At 39.6% G+C, this 21,270-nt stretch overlaps 1 protein-coding gene across 1 annotated transcript in view; it reads left to right on the plus strand.

Moving 5' to 3' along the window:
- Nucleotides 1-17,087: 17,087 nt before the first annotated feature.
- The window catches only part of LOC124266326 (DNA excision repair protein ERCC-6-like), a 68,739-nt gene continuing 64,556 nt past the window's right edge, over nt 17,088-21,270 (plus strand). Inside the window, 2 exon segments of the mRNA XM_046701132.1 lie at nt 17,088-17,253; nt 19,898-20,136. Of these exon segments, the coding sequence (XP_046557088.1) occupies nt 17,181-17,253; nt 19,898-20,136 (312 nt within the window). The 5' untranslated portion in view covers nt 17,088-17,180.

The following is a 21,270-nucleotide window of genomic DNA, read 5'->3' on the forward strand; positions in this document are numbered from 1 at the left end:
GATATGGACTTTACAAAACTGGAGGCGCATCTGGTTTCTGATGAATCCCGTTTTCTTTTGCAACATCACGACGGAGAAAACGTGTGTATAGGAGACGTCATGAACGTTTTGCGCCCATCTGCGTCCGACAGGGGGACAGATTTGGCGCAGTAAGCGTTATGGTTTGGGGATCCATCTCATACAACCAGAAATCAGACTTGGTGATCGTTGAAGGGAACCTGACAGCCCAACGTTACATCAACCACGTATTACAGCCTCACCTTCTCCCGATTATTGACCAACAGACACAGATTTTTTCAACCAGACAACGCCCGGCCTCATACTGCACGTGCAACAATGAACTTTCTGCAGAATTCCAAAGTCAATGTCTTGCCATAGCCCTCTAAATCACCAGACCTCAACCCTATTGAACACCTGTAGGATACTCTGGGTCGACGCGTACGTCAACGTCAGCCGCCGCCACAGACGCTGCAACAGCTCGGCGTTGCACTGCAGGAGAGTGGAGAGCCATTCCCCAGGAAAGAATCCGGCGTCTTATCCGTTCTTGTCCAAGGAGATGCCGTGCAGTGATTGCAGCTCGTGGTGCTCATACGAGATACTGAGAAAGACGCCCCCCTGGTGACAAACTGGTGTCTGTGAGATGACTTTTGAAATGACAATTTTAAACATGCCCATCTTGGTTATTATTCTGCCAAATTTCAGACTTCTGTCTTAAATAATAAAAATGCTGTGTCGTCTTAAAACTTCAAATCAAAATCTCTAAAATACAGGGGTTGCGTTTCTTTTTTGACAGAGTTTATGTTTCAAACTAAAGTGAGTGAGTTACAATTGTAAGTGATATCAGCAGTATTTCAGCCATACTGTGACATAAACGAATTATAGATTCATAATACACAAAGTTGCATTATAAGAACCTGTCAACGGAAGCCGGTAAAAACAACTAGAGTATCCCAGGTATATGCACTCTTCAAAAAAAAGAAACGCATAAGTGATTTGGACAATATTGAACTAATGTAGCTGCGGCAAAAACAATGCATATATACTACTTCTTTCCAAAACGTTATCTTTGTGTGATCGTAAACAGCTTCAGCGCCAAACCGGGACAATTTGAACTTTTCCCCTTGTTTTAGAAGCGTTTAAAGAAATGTTCCCCAAAACGTCACCAAGGAAACATGCAAAGCAAACTACGCGTGCAAGTAAGCGGAAAACCATGCAGTAAGTATCGATCACTATAAAAATGCACACGTTGTTTTTAAGTTTGTCATTAGTTATTGCCTGGAAAAGAGGGAATAATCATGCCACGACTGAGTGCCGCCAATCGAAACATCGCCATAGGCTGCCTTGAAGCTGGGGAGTCGCAGTCTGCAGTTGCCCGACATTTCAACGTTCATCAGAGCACCATATCTTGCCTTTCCTGCAGACCGTTTCCACACTAAACCGTCCAAGAGTTACCACCAGGACCGCTATATCCGGGTTGCTCACTTGCGTCATCGGACCAAGCTGTCAGGAATCGATTGCGTGAAGTGGGTATTCTAGTTGTCGCCCCTGTTTTGAGAGACTTCCATCGGCGAAATCGCTTGTCCTGAACTGGATCCATAGAAACTGGAGGCGAATCTGTGGAGGCGTTTCAGTGATGAATAACGATTTCTTCTCCACTGGAGAGATGGAAGTCAGCATGTTTACCGTCGGATAAATGAACGTTTTGCCCCTAATTGCGCTCGACAGGTCGACAGATTCGGTGGAGGGAGTGTCATGGTGTGCAAAGATCTGATTTAGCAGTGGTTCAGGGGAATTTGACAGCAAATCGGCACATCAACGAAAACCTTGCACGTCACATGCTTCCGATTATGGACCGACAGAGGGTGTTGTTCCAGCATCATTGTTCTTACTAAAAAAGGCTCCTTCACACTTATTTCGAATTGACAGGAATCAATGAGAATCGGCCAGAAAAAAAATATCTCCAAAATTCGAAACGCATTCGGGAGAGAATGTCAAAATAAACAATTTTTTCAAGCTTTGTAAGAATGCTGTTGGAATATTTAGAACGCACTTCGAACCCGCCTCGAATGGTTCTTACTCTAACCAAATGTACCAGATCACGAATGCAGCTCGAATGAATTGGAATACAGTAGGAATAATTAGAATGCTGTTGGAAGACACTAAGAATACTTAAAATGAATTTCGACTGCCGTAAGAGTCAAGTTCCATTGCTGCGTGAATAGCACTTGAATTTCATTTGGAAACTACCTCGAATGTTGTACCAATTTACATAGAATGCATTCAGAACCCTCTTGGAATGACCGCCGAATATGGATCGAATGTTAAAGAATACAAACAGAATGCAGCTCGAATATTTCAAAAGCACTTCGAATGTAACACGAATGTCCGAAATGTATCAAGAATGCTGCCGGAATGTTCCACGATGGGGTATAAAAAACTGTTGAATCTGGAATATTCATCAGTCTCTGCCCAACTCCTATACAGTATGGACCCCCTAGACCATGTTGCGTTGCTCCAGATTGCTGTCCTCCAGCAAGACCTGATTGAAAGAGATGTGGAGGAGCCCAGGAGAAGAAACAGGAGAAGAGCCAGGAGATTCCAGACCAGAACATCGCTGACAGAGGAAAGGAGGAGGCTGTATGGACAATACACAAGACTGATGGATGAACTCAAAGTTGAGGACACACAGTCTTTCTTCAACTACCTTAGGATGGAGCCTGCCATGTTTGATGAGTTGGTGCAACGAGCTGGACCAAAAATACAGATGCAGGATACATATATAAGAAAGGCGCTACCTCCAGGCTTGAAGCTAGCCATCACATTGAGGTTCCTGGCTTCAGGTGATAGGTACCCCAGCATCATGTACAGCTTCCGCCTGGCAAGGAACACAATACTTAGAATGCAGTTAGAATGTACTTCAAATGCTGTTCGATATTTGTCCGCTTCGAATGTACCTCGAAAGTTTTGAACATGTTCAAAACATTCGGGCATGTTACAAGAATTGACACGAATAGTTGGAGTGCATTTGGAATGGAGTAAGAAGTTGTAGAATGCAGTGCGAATTTCCAGGAATCTCCAGGGTGACATGGTTGACACGTCATTGTATTCCAGTTACCGATATCGATGCTTCTGCTTTTGATCACTGGATTGTCTGGTCCAGCCTCAATAATTTACGGAGCGCCCCCATACAGCAGTAGACCCGTGAAGATCCGGGGTAGAATAGGTCTTCAGCAACCCATGCTTGCCACAAAAGGCGACTATGCTTGCCGTAAGAGGCTACAACGGGATCGGGTGGTCAGGCTCGCTGACTTGGTTGACAAATGTCATTGGTTCCCAATTGCGCAGATCGATGCTCATGCTGTTGATCACTGGATTGTCTGGTCCAGACTCGATTATTTACAGACCGCCTCCATATAGCTGGAATATTGCTGAGTGCGGCGTAAAACTAAACTCACTCACTCACTCACTCACTCACTCACTCCAATACAGCTGTAATATTGCGGCGTTAAACAACAACGAATCAACCAACTTGTTGAATATATTAATCAAATGCTCTTTCCGTTTTGGAAGGGGATTTGCATATTAGTGGCACCTACTTGAAATATGGTAATTGTCATCTGACCCAGTGGAGCCCATGAAGATCCAGGTGAGAAATGGTTTTGATGGACCAGTGTTTATCGTGAGATGAAACTGATATGATTGAATGATCAGCCTCGCTGATTTGGTTGATGCATATGATCGTATCTTAATTCCGTACTTCGATGTTCATAAGGTCAATCCCTGGATTGTGCGGTCTGTAAATAATCGAGTCTGGACCAGACAATCCAGTGTTCAACATTATGAGCATCAATCTACGCAATTTGGATACAATGACATGTGTGATACAGAATAAATAGTTCGATATATCCGTCAGTTCGTTACAAGCGTGTAGGTTATACATGTAGTTTCCTGTATTGAAAATAATAACCATGAAAAACAACCATCTTAAAAATTGTTAATGAAATATGTAGGTAACAGAATTTTGAAATTTAAAAAAAAAAAAATGAAGACTTTCTTCCCTGCCATCAACGAAAGTCGTCGAGAGATGAGGTTTGAGGATCCTGGCTACAGGTGACTGTGATTTTCCGGCTTCGAACTGTCCGACAAGTTGAGTGCCTCGGCTAGACGAGACACGACTCCGCACATGGACTGCTGTTATGAAACCTTAGAGACCGTCTTTGTGTCAGAGACTGTTCATAGGATTTAGCCTAAACTGCATAAAACCACGCATAAATATCTGTGAATCCTGATGATTGAAAACCCTGGTGATAACGATTGTGTAAGAACTGACTCAGAAAGACGTTTTTCGACACAATTCTATTTCAGCATATTATTAATTTGTAATTTATTATGTCTCTGTTTTCTAAAAAAATATGTCATTAGGCCATTTGTGCATATCTTATGGTTTAATATGTGAACATAAAGAAGGTATGACTGACATGGGGTGATCCGGGATGGGTAGGGGGGCCTTTCCCTCTGCAGCCGCCCCACTTCATAGAATGGTCCCATGACAACATCCCAGGACGGCCATTACATTTACCGCTCGTTCGAAACTTCATAGTAGTAGTGTAGTGTCTTGTGGTAAGGATGTGATCATGAACGTTCTGTACACTATAAAGGTGTCTGTGGAACACTACAATATATTCTTGACTGCAGTCTCCCTTTTATCAGTTGTAATTATCACAAAATCGTAGCTATGGCCCAGCAGCCAGTCGGATTCAGATCTGATCTGTTTCCAGACGAGTCTGCATCAAGTGCGGTAGAACCGTCGACAAATTCTTTTCAAATTCTCGAAGCAGGCGAGGGTGGATGTCTCCCAATCCCCCTAATAACGCCAGAAAAGGAACGTTTACTTGGTATGGGTTACATATACTCGTAGAATCAGCGTTTATTCTATAATCCTATTAATAAAATGGAATTCCAGGCACAATCGCTTAACGTGTCTATGAGATAACCATACACCGTTAGTGTATTATAATTTCCAGTACTTTGTAAGCAAAACCAAATGTGAATGCAAACAGCCCAAGACTTTCACAAATAAATTCTTCGTTTAAAAAACATTGTATATTTATAGTTTGTTCTTGTTAAACAATGGCACATGAACATACCTATCCCGAAACAGTGGAGGATAATTGTGTCTTAGTAGTGCTGACTTGTGAACCCATATTGAAATAGTTATATGTGTCTTATAAAAGGAAACATTTCTTTTCGTCTTCAGCCTTCTTGAACATCTCTTCAATGACAACAGGAAACTCCGAGAAGAGAATGAGCGACAGATGCGAGAACTGAGAGAGAGTTGAGGCTGAAGGCCCAGGCCGAGAGACAACAGTTCTGACTGGACTATTATAACTATAAACTAAGTTTCACAATGGAGCAGGCCGAGCTCCGGGAAGTGAAGAGGACATTGGAGGAGCTGGCGGGGACGTGGGAGGCGGAGAAGCATGCGGAGGAGGAACAGAGGAAGAAGCTGGAGGAAGAGATGGAGCAGCTGAAGTCACACCATCAGCTTGATGTGCATGAACTGTCAACCCTCCAGCGCCACACTGCTTCTCCGACTTGTCAACCCAAAGGCAAGACACAACCCAGTCTCCACACCGTAGCACCTCCAGTTCAGCCTAAGATGAGGTGAGGTGAAATTGACGAAGTTCAGCCTAAGAAGGCACACAGACCCTACACAGGACGATCTAAGGACAAAGGTCTGAACGTTGCTTCTTGTGCCAAGTTTGACCTCCTCGCTTCTGGGGACAACCAAATCAAGGTCAAGGTTACAACAAGCCAGAACAAGTTACAAAACTCTGGTGGTATTTTGCCAAAAGACTCACAAATTCCCCTGATTGCCAAGGGAAGAAGCCTATCCTCAAAGCAAACGCTATTTCGGAAGATGCGATAATGAACCAATATGAGTAATTTATAATCATTCTAATTTCATACTGTTTTAAGTTCTAATTTATTTCGTGTTACAAGAATATAACATCGCAAAACTTAAAACAGTGTTGTGTTGTGTTTTCATGAGGGTTGAAATTCGCCATCGCAGTATATACTGTATAGAATATAACACATCCGGCTTTAAGAAGACAAGATAAATATGTAAAAGTAAACAAAAGACAATGTTTTGATTTAATAACACTGAAAAGGCATGTTACAGTGTGTCGATTTAATGGTGGCCTTTGCTGTTTCGTCCAAATAACAAGACAATAAGTGTGAGAGGGGACGGGGCATGCAGGCCGCAATTTGCCTTAAAATACAAACTATATAAGGTTCGTATGTTTTGGGAATGCACCAGACCATTGGAAAAGTGTATATCTCAGGGTTTTTTAGTTTTATAGTTTTATTACTGTTTCTTTGACTAAACTTGAGAAAAAAGCGTTCATGTCAGGGTCCGTTTTACATAAGTAATCAGGTTTACGTTTAGAGATTGCTTTTTTGTTTTGTTGAAACTGTACTGTACAGTATATGTTTCGCCCCGACTCAACAACATGGAGAATGCACCGCAGATTTTACGTCAAAACAGCGTTAACACATACCTGTCTAAAAAGTACTATTCCCACCCGATTCAATGCTGGAAGAAGTCTGAAATAACGCACCTTTTGATAATCAATGGAAGGATAATAACGAAAGGTGTCTGCTAGCGATCAGTATCGGCCGTGACCTTCTGGATAACTCAAGGGCAGCTACTCTCAATTTATAACAGGAGTGGTTTCCCTTAGCATATTTCTTTTGGTCACATTTGGCTTTAGTTTATCAAAGAAAATAATCTACAGTTAGTTAGTAATAACTAGTTTCTTTCTCATTTGAAACTAAGCTTCAGTCGAAAGAGAGACTAGAGGTTTTAATATAATTATGCATTTTAAATATTAAATACAAGTATTCAGCAAACATTGAAATTCACATGATGAGACATTTGGACTTTTTTGTGAAATATCTTGTAAATAGCCAAGGAATTTCACATTAAATATATATCAACTTGATAGTGTTGAGTATTTCATACAAAGTGAATGACTTTTTAACAACTGCTGTCTTGATTTTTTCACTATTCATGTTTCCTTGCTATGGATTCTTCACAACACTCCATTGCCATAGCACATTTTCCTATAGCAATAACACCTAAACTTCTGGGATATATTTGGGATGTTACTAAACATGGGTAGGTATTTCTCTGACTGCAATATCAAACTCACAGTCTCAGAAATGATATTGAAAATACAAATACACCCATTTGCAGGTTCGTTAACATAATCCTTCTGTTTGATAACAACACGGGTATTTAATCTAGTATGAGTTTATAGAAGGCATGTACCATGTAGAGGCAGATAGTTCGATGATCACTGGATTGTCACTGGATGCTGTTGATCACTGGATTGTCTGGTCAAGACTCGATTATTTACAGACCACCGCCGTATAGCTGGAATATTGCTGAGTGCGGCGTAAAACAATAACGAGCAAACAAAGATACAGCTGGAAAGCAAGATGAAATTATACTGCTTGATAATAATGTCTTTACGTATGATCAGAACAGTAAATTGAGATCGAATATAAGTTCTTGCTGTTACACACACACACCTGTGGGTGAGAAACCCATGTGAGGTAACTGACATCAAACATTTTATCGAATTAAATGTCCGCGATTGGCTGCTTCATGGTGATGACCTCGGGTCATAAATGACCACTGCTTTCCTGATTGTAATTCAGTGACAACCTTCTTGTGCTTCAATTGAAGGAAGACCTGATTCTCGTACCTTATTACGTGGCAGTTATATTCGCATTTGTATCGTATTTGCTGTTTTTTTCCTCGTCATGGCTTGACCAATGAGTACTACCTGTGTAAATAAGTATGTGAATACCTGTACCAAAGACAAGGGGCGTGTTATCTCCATATTGTGGGCCACCTTGAAACATACAAAATGTCCAAGGTTGGTGATTTTACTGAAGAGATGCAACACGCTTCATGCAACGTCTTGCATATATACTGAGTCAACAAAGAAACTTCACATTCTTTCTTCAGGGCACTATAAAAGAACAAGAGATGGTAAGATGGTTAAATTGTTATTATTTTATTGCTGAGATCTGTGTGATGTACTCGATACACTGACAGTGCCATAATCAGTTCCATTAGGCTACACCGCCGTTCCAAAACATGGGTATACAGAATGTCAAGTCACAAGAATAAAAATGCGAAATTTCTCAGTTCAATATCGTGTATGGCCGCCCCGCGCATTCACCACTGCCAAACACCGTCTCCTCATCGACTGCCTGATGCTTGTGAACACGTGGTTGGGGATTCTGCGCCATTGCTCTTGCAAGGCAGCGCCAAGTTCCTGCAAATTCTGAGGTTGGTTCCTAAGACCACGAAGCCTTCTCCCAAGTGCATCCCAAACGTGCTCTATTGGATTAAGGTCAGGGGACCTCGATGGCCAGTCCATGACGTTGATTCCAGCGTTTTGAAGGAAATGTCGTGTCAACATCGCGGTATGCGGCCGAGCATTATCATGCTGGAACTGTAGACCTGGGCCATGAGCCGCCATTAAATGACGAGTTCAAGGGTGAGCACCTTGTCGCGGTAAACAGCAGCTGTGTGGTTCCCACGGATGACCAGAAGTCGGGAACGGTTGTTCCCACAGAAAGCACCCCACACCATGCAACTTCCGCCCCCGAATCTGTCGACTTCCTGTACACAACATTGGGCATACCGTTCACGACGTCGTCTCCAGACTCTATGCCTGCCGTCCGCGAATCTGAGGGTAAACCTGGATTCATCGCTAAAGACGACTCGATTCCAGTCTCTCTAGGGTCCATCGGAGGTGACGTTGGGCCCACAGCAGACGTTGACGTGGATGAAACGGCGTCAATATTGGCCCACGATATGGACGTTGAGAATGGAGATTGGCAGCCCGCAACCGATTTCGAATGGTCTGTGAGGACAGTCGACCTCTAAACATCTCAGCCCTGGTTCGTGTAGCCGGCAGAAATCTGTCACGTAGGTGACGTAGGACGATTTGACGGTCTTCTGCTCGTGACGTCACACGTGGACGACCCGCCCTTGGGCGATCAGAAGTGGTGCGAGTTTGTTGTAGACGACCTCGCAAGTCATACACAGTACGACGGCTGCATCCCATTGCTCTTGCGACGTCAATAACTGATCTTCCCGCTTGCAACATGACAACGGCACGTTCACGTTGCACATTTGACAATCGTGGCATTTCAAGTACCGTTAGAAGTGTTTTTTTCAATTCTTGAGGCCAATGCAAACACGTGCATATGAAGAAAACTTCGATGCGAAGATCACGTGATCGACTGCACGTGCAAAACCTGATTTGGCACTAACGTCATTTGCCAACGAATGGATGGGTTTGAGAGGGTTTTGCTAACGTTTTTCTAGAGTCGAAAGATAGGGATCCCATTTCGGATACATAGATGTATCATCAGAGAAACATTATTCATTATTTTTCAAATTACATTTTGTGAACTTGCTTTTTTGACTCAGTATATGTTACAGGGAATGTGTGAAACCAGGGATTTCACGTAATCCCTAAAAGAGTCAGTGATTTCGTGAAATCACTGTGACTCCCAGGGATTTCATGTATTCCCTAAATTGTCCAGGGATTTCATGTAAGCCTTTATTGAAATAGAGAACACCAAATTTATAGTGCGAGTACAGAGAATATGCTGATATAATTCATTTGTTGGGACAGTAGTGCGGAGAAACAGTTCTATGTCCATTGTCACATCATCTGTTAGGGTTAGGGTTAGGGGTTAGGGTTTGAAAGGGTCAGGGTCAGGGGTCAGGGTCAGGGTTAGGGTTAGGGTTGTTTTATTTTAAGACGCTGATGACAAACATGAAATATAAGCTTTGAAAACTACCCTATCCTTCTCAAACCTATACATGTTCCAATTCTTAGATTTAAGTTATGAAATTTACCGATAGAAACAGGACGCTGATACAACATTCTCGGAGAAAATAGATGCTGTAATCTTTGCGATTCTCCGTCTGTTGGGGACGAATTCCATTACCTTTTTAAATGTGAAGCTCTTTTCCAACAGCGGATGATGTATATTCTAAGTTATTTCTATGAATGGCCTAATGTGTTTAAACTTAAACGGCTATTTTCAATAAAGAAAACAAAACATTTAAAAAACCTCGCTAACTTTTTAAATGCCTTGTCAAATGTACTGAAATTGTAAATTAATTGTGCTGTAATAATAATGATAATTCATTTAACTATTCTAGTATCCGCCATCTTGATTGTATATTTTGGTTGAATTATATATTCCGCTTATATCTTAATGCTAAAACATGACTCCATTTCAATATCTTACTAGTTGTAACTCGATCAAGCTCTTATTACAGAGACGTCTGAAAAACCTCGACACACTCCTCCACTGATTTACAACTCGATGAGAACAGCCCATATCTCCGATAACAGCATTATTAGGAGCAAACTTGCGCAAACCAAGAAAGAAACCGCACAGGTATGTTATGAACAGTATTAACACAGGAGAAACTATAAGTACCCCATATTGCACAACCATAATTAATAGTAGACCTACTGGACCATACCATAGATTGATATAACTTAGAGTAAGTTTAAAATTGCATACCGCCTGAAAGCTTATACTTGGTTATAAGTAAACCTTAAGCCCTGCTAGCTGAACGTGCTACCGCTTTAGCCATGAGACCCTAATCTACATGCTCTGATAAAAGAAGATCTAAATACGTATAACTGTGAAGAACTTCTAATTACATATCCTACAGAAAAATACACCGTCATTTTGTTTCAAACAGCCCAGTTATGCAGGCATTCAAGCATCACATTAAGATCATTCTCACACGCAACAATTAAAACAATATCCTCTCCATAATATACCAACATTACTACCATTGATATCAACACGCACCATTGTTAACAATACGATGCACTAGCAAGTGGGATGCCGTGATAAGACATTGGGTCTCTCAGGTCGTCAGCTCCAGACTTAGGGGTAGGGAAATGATCCCCTGGGTTCAGCTGGAGGGTACATGGCCAGTTTCATAACACGTAGAAAACAGTATGTGAACATAAGCTGTACAGATGTCATTTTTCAAAACATCAACTGGAATATTATTGAAACCCGGTGATTTCCCTCTCTTAGCTTGACTTAGTGTCATCAGTAAATAGTCAAAGTCTTCAACTCCTAAGACATGAGGGATGAAATGAAACTCAACAGTAAAGTCTTAAGCTACAAACATTAATTTCACACATTCACTGATATCCTAACAGGGAAAGTGTGTAATGGAGCACCATGAAAGTCAGTAATTTCATGAAATCCCTGGAAATTTTAGGGAATACATGAAATCCCTGGGGGTCACAGTGATTTCACGAAATCACTGAGTCTTTTAGGGATTACGTGAAATCCCTGGTTTCACACATTCCCTGTAACATATACATGGTAACCCCAAAGAGATTCATTTACATTTAGCTTAGTGTTTTGAAAGATGAACACTGTTTCCTGCACTGAGTCTCTAGATAAAGATCCAAACCAAGTCCCTGAGCAACAATTTGATCATTCGTATACCAACAAATACATTCATGACATTCAGAATAAAAACACACTTCGGGAAGCAATGTACAATATGAATGTTTGCAGGGTTTCGTGAATGGAAATGGCGACACACGTCCTGTTGAATCCATCCCATCTCCAGAAACTTCGAAACATGTTTGTTGCGTTGGGGGTTTTTTTGCATTCTTTATCAGGCTACAAAAAGAAGATGACAGCAATTTACTATCCATCTAAACATGTACAGTTCGCATAAAGACAAAGCATTTCCGCTGAGCCCTTTGCCAGTGAATCCGATGGTACTAGTGGTACGGTTAACCTACCTCTCTTGCTCAGTCTGTCACTGGTGGCTGTAACACGTTCTATGTAGCAAACCAGTTTGGTCCCCACAATCCCGAATCCTTGTCTAACAACACCACTACGTTAAGAATCATTACTGTGAAACCCAAAATGACATGGAATAGACACGGTACAACTGGCTGTTTTGAGCATTCCTAAGACGGATAATGTAACTTTCATGTCATCGTACCATGCAGACTGTCACTATACACCCTAGCAACACGTTAGGTTGATTGGTTGCTGTTTAACGCCGCACTCAGCTATATGGCGGCGGTCTGCAAATAATTGAGTCTTGACCAGACAATCCAGTGAGCAACATCATGAGCATCGATTGGGATTCGATGACATGTGTCAACCAAGACAGCGAGCCTGACCACCCGATCCCATTAGTCGCCTCTTACGACAAGCATGGGTTACTGAAGACCAATTCTAACCCGTGTTCAACACCTTAACACACGAGCTTATATAACTGGCAGAATATAACGGCTCTGGGAAAACAAGTTCGGCTGTACCGACGCAGAGTCGCCTCCTAACACACAGGTAACACTTAATGAAAAGTCACCTCACAATGTTCGGCTATGGTGGAACGTCGGACGCGAAAGTTTACACAACCGCAGATCCCACATGTGAAAAAATATCCAAACAATCTTCCGATTTACACTCAATGAGCGGCACCAACGCATGTGCAAAATTATTACAATGTTATTACCCTAAAAAGAGATTTAATCATCCTTCACAGTACTTTTAATGATTCCAAATATTGTGCGTTTTTGTTCCCTGGTAAAGGTTAAAATAATTTCTTTCACTTTTACCAAGAATGCAAAATTAAAAATATATTGTTTATTTTGTTTTACAAGTGTTATTTGATTATTCTTTCAAATGGAATGTTTCAGTAATATACTAGTATGTCTTCCAACTATCTGAAAACAGTGCTAGTGCTGCAGCGATTTACCTAGACCTCGATTCGATTCGAATTTCAATAATTGACCCTCGATTCGATCATTTTCGACTCGATTCTTCATACAAGTAAAAACAACAGATTTCATTTAACTCCCAGAGTGGCTTTTTCAGTGTGAAATCCATCATCAACGTGGCGATGTCTACTAACAACATAGGATAATTAACCCGGCGTCATCCAAGCACGTTTCGCCTTATTTCAGCGCTCGAAACTGCTCGAGTTGGAGTCAAATTTACTTTCTGGCTGTGTGGAAATAATTCCAATAGGTAGGAATAGAAATAGTGATAATGGTAATCGGAAAGCGAAACTAAGGTGTCAGATTCAATTCGATTTTCGATGAATCGAACCGAATCGTTGCAGCCCTAGAAAACACACACAGTTTTCCTGTAGTAACCGTTTGGCTATGTATACATAATATCCATCAAAACGAGATCAATGTCATATGTTCGTCCGCAATAAATACAGGGGAGCTATTTTATTCCAGTCAACTGTAGCACATACGATCAGCTGCAAAGAATAGGGACAGAAGTGTTTCCACAATCACATAACGATCATTACAAAAAATGTAACAAAATAAACACAGTCGGAGATCATTGAAGACTTTGCATTGAGAACCGTCCCTTTAACATATTCAAAGAAATCTACAAATGATGTAAACTAGATATTTTGAAAACATCTGATGGATTTCTTCAACATCGTTACCACGCCACCATCAATGGAATCGCCGTTGGTGTAGAGATAAGGTGTTGGATCCTGACTTCAGTTGACTATGATTCTCTTGCTAACAATGTCTGGCAACGTTGTGCATCGGTTAGCAGGGGCATGTGACTCAGATATGTCATCACCTTCAAAAAATAATATTTCTCTTAATGCTTTTTTTCATTATACATAACGGCAATATCACCACAAATGATAATAAAAACGCATACCAGAACGTAATTTAGACAGGTCAGTTATCTCCCTTTGTATCTGTAAACAAAAAGGTATTCCAGTACCTTCTCATTTTCAACATCTTTAAAAAGTATTTTTTTATAGTTATGCAGTAGCTTTCTTGTTAAAATCTATTTTCTGCCAAAACCTTATATGAAAATACAGAAAGAAAGATTACTCTTCATGTAGTTTCCATGTTCATAATTAACACCAGTACGATAACCATCCTTTCCAACAATCTAACTATCATCTATGTCGCTGACAAGAATCACGGAAAGAAGAGAGTTATCGCCCTTTGAGATATTTCTCGTCCATTCCAGTGACGTCACAGAAGGGAACAATAGGATGACGTCATAGAATGGTTCCTAGGATGGCCAGCCACAGTCGCCAGCTCGGCATCGTAGCTATCAGACGTGCATTTCCTGCTTGTCGGAATATTCATATTTTTTTGTTTAGTGTAGCGTTTCCCCAGTGCAATTCTCATTATTAGAATACGGTAAGAATTATTTCTTTTTTGACTGAAAAGGATTAAAATGTCTTGCTTGAAAGATGTTATGTTAAAGTTTCGTTCCTTGTAAGTCTTTCTGTTGCAAACTACTATATGTTCTGGACAACAGCATATCTGAATTTCTTGTAACTACCATATTATCGAAGCCATGATCCAGTAGCTGGCCTGTTGTTACAGATTCAGGTTTCCTTTTTCTCTCCAGATGAGTCAGCGTAGTAAAATGAAGTCGAGAAGTCGGAAGATTCTCTCACCCGTTCTTGAAGGAGATGAGAGTAAACGTCTCACAGTCAGACTAACAACGGCAGAAAAAGAACATTTACTTGGTAGGTGTTACATATACTTGAAGTCAGTATTCAATGTATAATCATAAAGAATTCCTGAAACAATCGCTAAATGTGTAAATCAGATTTAATACCCTGCAATAAAAATATACATGTAATCCATTAATGTTGTAAACAGTATAGATTATGAGCGCAATGTATTCAACAATGTCACAGATCAAGATGTGGTTTTAAAATATAGAAGAATATTGCTAAAAGTGATGTAAAACAATACTCACTCACTCACTCAGCCCCAACCTAATTGGTATATTCATCGTGGGGTTTCCTTATTCCCGTGGGTTTATCTATATGATCTTTACATTACATTTAATTCGGGGTCAATGTATAAGTTTGTCTGGATATATATGATATATATTTATTCAGTATTTCGGCCTCATAGCCTAGCATACAATTGTATTTGATAGATTACATGTCACGCGGTGAACAATACAGTAATATTTCTATTTCCATTTACATCTCAATAGAAATACATTTTTAAGAAAAATGGCGAGTGCTCATAAATTATCCTCATTATTTGTATTTAATATATTACACAAGAGTTTCACTGAATAGTGCTTAACATTTGATAGGCTTGGGAGATATTTTAATCTCAGGTCATGATACTTTTTTACAAATAAACAGGACGTTGACCTCGTCCTCCATAACGTTAAAATCACATTGCAAACAGTGATTTATATACATGTTCATGTGGTGTCCTCCCATTACGCAGACAGCCAGTTCGCAGACACCTTAAAACAACAACATTTACGGTTCAGTGAACAGATTATCTACTACCTGTTACCTACACATTATAATGGAATAGTCCAAATAAAAACACAGGAACAAGCTGAAGCTATATCATTTATATTGAAAGATGGACGAAAATACAGTAATTTGAATTTTTATTGCTGTAATAAAAAAAAAAAGGTCTATTTTCATAAACATTTCAGTTTAACCTTCTAGTCTAACGGGTGTCGGCATCATCATATTGAAAACATTAGCTTAGCTATTAGAAATTGCGACACTGTTGTATCATATAAATCAAATAAAGACAAATGTGAACCTAAATATTATTCATATGGAATAAAGAAGTTATTAAGTGCACTTAATCACAATTTATTTAGAATAAATATTTTCATTTCTCCCTTGAATGTCCATTGTATACTACTCAAAGACATAAACTGTTACAATCTTTAGACAGTATTGTTAAAATTAGAACACTGATTTGTATTAATCGTATCTTACATGGCAATGCAGGTGTCTCATTTACTGCAAATCAGAATGTTTTCAAATATGTACATACCTATATCTCTCCAACAAAACGTTTTCTCAGTTAACTTCTGTTGTACATATGCTATTATTGGGAGGGGGGCTTTTCTATCAATAAACACAATCAATTTTATATTCGACAGTAATTAATCAGTTTTGAGAAGAGAAATCATTTATCATTTAATCACAACAAATTAAAGTTCTATTTACCCACAATCAAACTTCTCAGTAACGAACCTGTTTCAGGCTCACCCTGCTCTACTCACTACACAGTGGACTATTCCATTATACTCGTAGGTGTTACCCTAATTAACCTTCCAGTTCAGTGTCTGTCAGTTGGGTGTCTGTCAAATGGGTGTCTGTCAATTGGGAGATAACCGTTCATGTTTGTTTCTACGTAGGTGATTAATATTAAAATCATGAAGAGATATTCTAAATTTACATAAGGCTTTTAGCAAAGGCCTATCCGAGAGACACAATAAATATTTTCTTAAGTTTGTCTTGATTAATGCTCGTGGATTCCTTTGCGAATGTTTTTGTCTAATCTCTGAGATACGTATATTCTGGGACTCTCAGTTGGGCTTGGGGATACAGTCTCACAGCCCGTTAACCGCATTATTTTCCGCCTAGCCCTTTCTGTGGTGCTGAAGGGCTAAAGCCCCAAATGAAGCAAGTTAGGTTTCCTCGGGGTCTGAAAGTCCCATCTCACTGGGGATTCTTTTCATTTTAAAAGGAGTTGTTTGTTACTGTTAAATTTATATATACACATGGAAACAAGTATAAGTGTTCATTTATTCTTTTCCAGGTTTCTTCACAAGGTATGTATTGCACTGTGGGTGAAATTCTGGAAATATATAAAGGAGCAGTACTACTTTCATGTGTTCCCTTATTCGTTCCATCATTGCATGAGTATATATACTCATGCCAATAATGGTTGTCACCCCCTTCATTTGTTTTAATTTGAGAGGGGGTGTGAGGTGTGTGTGGGGTTGGGGTGGGGAGGGGGGTGACAACCATTATTGGAATGAGTATATATTCAGATACTTGAGCGTCAGTCTCCTGGCAAGACAGTGGTTCTCGACTCCCTGTCGCATGTCGTAAATGCTCCACGCAACGCATTGTTATCGGACTATGCAGGGAGTTTGCTAAAGGGGGGTAACTGTAAAGCGAAGTTGCACAGAAGAGAGCTTCCTGTTGATTGGCGCACTTTTCGAAAGGCTGAATATCATAGGCATGTGTATTGTGGTTTGATTTGACTGTCATTGTGGATAAAGAATTATTCACCATGGATTCTGATGTTGAAAACACGGAAAGGCAGTTTGGTGGCATCACTATCAGTGACAAGAGACCATTCAAAGGTGAGCAGTAACGTGACAGTGTCAGGCTGGCAAATTCTGGGTGGGGTTTGAAACTTTGAAGAGTCTATTTTTCTGTGTGTGCTATTGATATGTAGGAGAAACAGGCTGTGACCGTTGCCAGTCATTCAATGATTTTGTTTTGTCATTCACTTGCAAAGTCTTAGTTATTTCAGACACATTTATAAATCACGAGAGAGATATCATTCAGGTCACGGGTGGGCCTTAAAAATCGATGTTCATACAGCTGTCATTCAACAGTGAAAGAAACATCTGTCACGTGTCTCATCCGAAACCAATAGTAAGCACATGCATGTGTCTTGCCAGTTTCCATATTCCAGTGGATATGTATTTCAGCCTGCAACTCTAGATTGCCAGTTTAATACGAAATCATTTGTATGAATTCAAGTCATTCATCTTCCACCATCTTCACAACTTCACTTTACAGGCCAACTAGCTGGAATATTGTTGCCTATGTTTAGTCATTTTGGTGACTGCTCATGGATGAAACATATTCAACTCTTTTGATTAATTTAGCAGTAATGTTGTCACTGGTTATTGTCAAGAATAATGAACACAGTCAACATGATGGAAACATGTCAAAGAATTACTGTGTTATTGAGTAATTTTAACTGAATATAATTAATAATACTACTGACTTGTCATTGTATTCATTACCCAATATTCATATTTGTAACCCCTATGTGTCATATGTATCATACTTGCTTCATAGTGGATTCATCGCAGCCCTAGTGAAAACACAGTTGCTGCAGTATTGAAGAAAATCAAGCATTGGTCAAAACATGCAGGTTACCTATTAATTTTATGATAAGAGAAATGTCGTTCCTCTGGAACTATAGATCTACCTATTTGAAAAGCCTGCCAACAACCAGGGTGGGATTTATATTACTGATTAGCTACAAATCATAAATAGTACTAAAACCTAAGTTGTAGTTGAGGACCAATTATGGCCAAATCCCATTTCTACATGCATTTGGCATGGGATTGCAATTTGTTTTGTTTTTGCTCATATTAATAAGAAGAGAGAGATCTTTATCATAAAATATTAAGCAAAATTAAAATAATGAAAAAAAACCCCGGATATACTCATTTCTTAAATATAACCATGATACCTTTAGCATATACATGCAGATTGTGTCACATTGTGACCATATTCATGCCTAAAGAAAATTCCAATGCCATATCAATTTCAAGCTGTCACACAAATATATATATGCTTGCATGTCACTATATACCGTAAGTGCAATAATCTTAAATGCAAAAATGTAGTCATACACCCAGGCATTGCTTAGACATTCCATGAACCTGGAATATTGCTAAACAGCAGCGGGGCTCCAGATAAGGGCAGTATTTACGTATGTACGGATGATAAATATTCATGATACGGTAGGAAATAATTTAGAAAACGTAGCAGATATGCACCACAGCAATGGTGTACGGTCTTAGAATCATTTACAGATGTATTTATCTGAAAAAAGTATTGTTTTATTGTATTTTTACCTGTTTACACAAGAGTAGCAATGTTGTGCATATATGAAACGAAACACAAGATCACATACCCCATTAAATTCCATTCAGTACTCTAAATGTACTCTTAAGTTTTTCCAGTACTCTTAAATGTAAAAAGTAAGGAGTACGTACTCCTGATGTTGAAAAATTATCTGGAGCCCTCCAGCAGGGCTGCAATGAATACAGTATGGGGCAAATACGATATGATGACGATTATTGGGTAACGAATGCAAATATTGCATTGGGGTTGAAATGTAACTTTCAAAATCCACTTGACCAAATATTAATTTCACTTGACCACAATTAACAATTTGGTTCCTTTTGCAAATAATCTTTATCAATTATAAACAACAGAACAGCTGATAAATTCTGAACAGTTTTTAATCAATAAAACACCAATTACTCTAGTATACACTGACTACATCTGTATTTTTCAAAAAGCTGCTTACAGCTCTGTTTTCAGGATTCATTTTGAATAAAATAGTTAGTTTAGAATGTAACTAGTTGAAATTTTCCGTCCCTTGACTGATAGACATTTGATAATAGCTTGAATTCACCGGTCCTTGTCTTATTTTAACGGTCAATAATCACTGTGTGTGTCTGTACGATAGTAACATCAAACCAATAACTTAAAAGTCTAGTCTAAACATGCAAATTAGGGTTATATCAGTTAGAAGCCAATATGTTACTGTAAATAGATTGTGACCTCATTTATGACAATAAGTTTGTAGATCTAAACATTGCAAATGGCGATTGAAGAAATACAATGCAAGTCGTTCTAAGAATACCCAAGGAAATGAAACAGAGACGTTAGTTGGCAGCAACTGTATTTTTATGTCATCATCAAAATACATCAAAACAATTCAGTAGTTTGGTACTACTGTACCACGGTAAAGCTTAATGTGGATATTTACTTGATCGACCGGAGAATTCCACTTGACCCTGTCGTCAGGCAATGGTATTTGTTTTGGGTAACAATAACAAGTCAGAAGTTGAATAAGGAATTGAATTCATCAAGGGATACAGTTTTATTCAGCGAAAATGCTAGCGAATCGTAATGGCCCTACTCAACAATAAACAAGGGGAAATGAAGTGTTTTCCTCCATCACATTCACAGAAGTCCAGAATCTGCAGCATGAATCCCCCATGTCCAGTAAACCACAGAGGAAAGACAGTCACACCTCTGGTTCCGATGCTGACCACCAGGTGGACGAGCAGGTCATGTTCAATAAGCTGGTCACCAGGGCCAAGAAGCTGGCTTCACACGGACAGGTCGATAGAGCCCTGGAATTCAACAAACGGGCCCTGAAGATCCACTACACAGAAAAATTAGCCAAACGGATCAAGAAAATGGAGGTTAGTGATTGGAAATTTGTCTTATGAACATATCAGCAGACGTCAGACGGTTGGTGTGTGATTTGAATTTGAAATGACTTGTAATGACGTGACCAATAATGAACATATGTGAAATGCATATAAAGTAGAGTGTGTAAATGGTTTTATCATCCCAAACTGTGTTCCACAGGAGATATCGCTTGTGTGAGATCAAACGATACCTCCTAGGAGATATCGTTTTTGACAGTAGATTTTGTACAATGTCCTGACAATGCTATGACGTCATGTACTTGATGACGTCAGAATGCTATGACATCGCTGCACTGCAAGTCTAATGGCAGTACCATGTTTAGAGATGTACATTTTTCATTGAAAATTAATGAAGAGTGATTTTGGATGATAAATAGAATCTCACCCTCGTGTCTTCTGATATCAAATATATCAACACTCGTTGATAAAAGTAAAAATATCCCCGGCAAGCCTCGGATATTTGTAACTTTATCAACTCGTGGTGATGTAATTGATATTAGAAGACACTTGGGTGAGATTCTCTATGTACACAGCTTTTAGCAATATTTCAGCAATATCACGTCGGGGACACCAAAAATTTGGGTACACACATTGTACCCATGTTGATAATCGAACCCGGGTCTTCAGCATGACGAGCAATGCTTTTACCATTGGGCTACCCCACTGCCCCCCATTAAGTAGACCATTTGTGTAGATCGATGCTCATGCTGTTGATCACTGGATTGCCTGGTCCAGACTCAATTATTTACTGATCGGAATATTGTTGTACGACATAATACTAAACTCACTTGCTCACTGTTAAGTAGAAGTCAGACATTTGGTGTTTCCATGTTTGTAAAGCGTTTGCTCATCATGCAGACGTGATATTGCTGGAATATTGCTAAAAGCAGCGTAAAACTAAACTCAGTCAGTCAGTCATCATGCAGAGGCCCCAGGTTCAATTTTCCATAGCGATACAATTTGTGAAGCCCATTTCTGGTGTGATATTTCAAGAATATTGCCAAAAGCCGAATAGACCCCATCTCACTCACTTGCCTGAAAAAATTGTTTTATTATTATTTCAAATTTTGCAGTTCATTTTTTCTGTAGATTTGATTGTGTTGGTTTTGTAGAGGTGACCAGTAT

The sequence above is a fragment of the Haliotis rubra genome, unplaced genomic scaffold, assembly GCF_003918875.1.
Source record: "Haliotis rubra isolate DU_JTF1 unplaced genomic scaffold, ASM391887v1 Scf100, whole genome shotgun sequence".
Classification (NCBI taxonomy): domain Eukaryota; kingdom Metazoa; phylum Mollusca; class Gastropoda; order Lepetellida; family Haliotidae; genus Haliotis; species Haliotis rubra.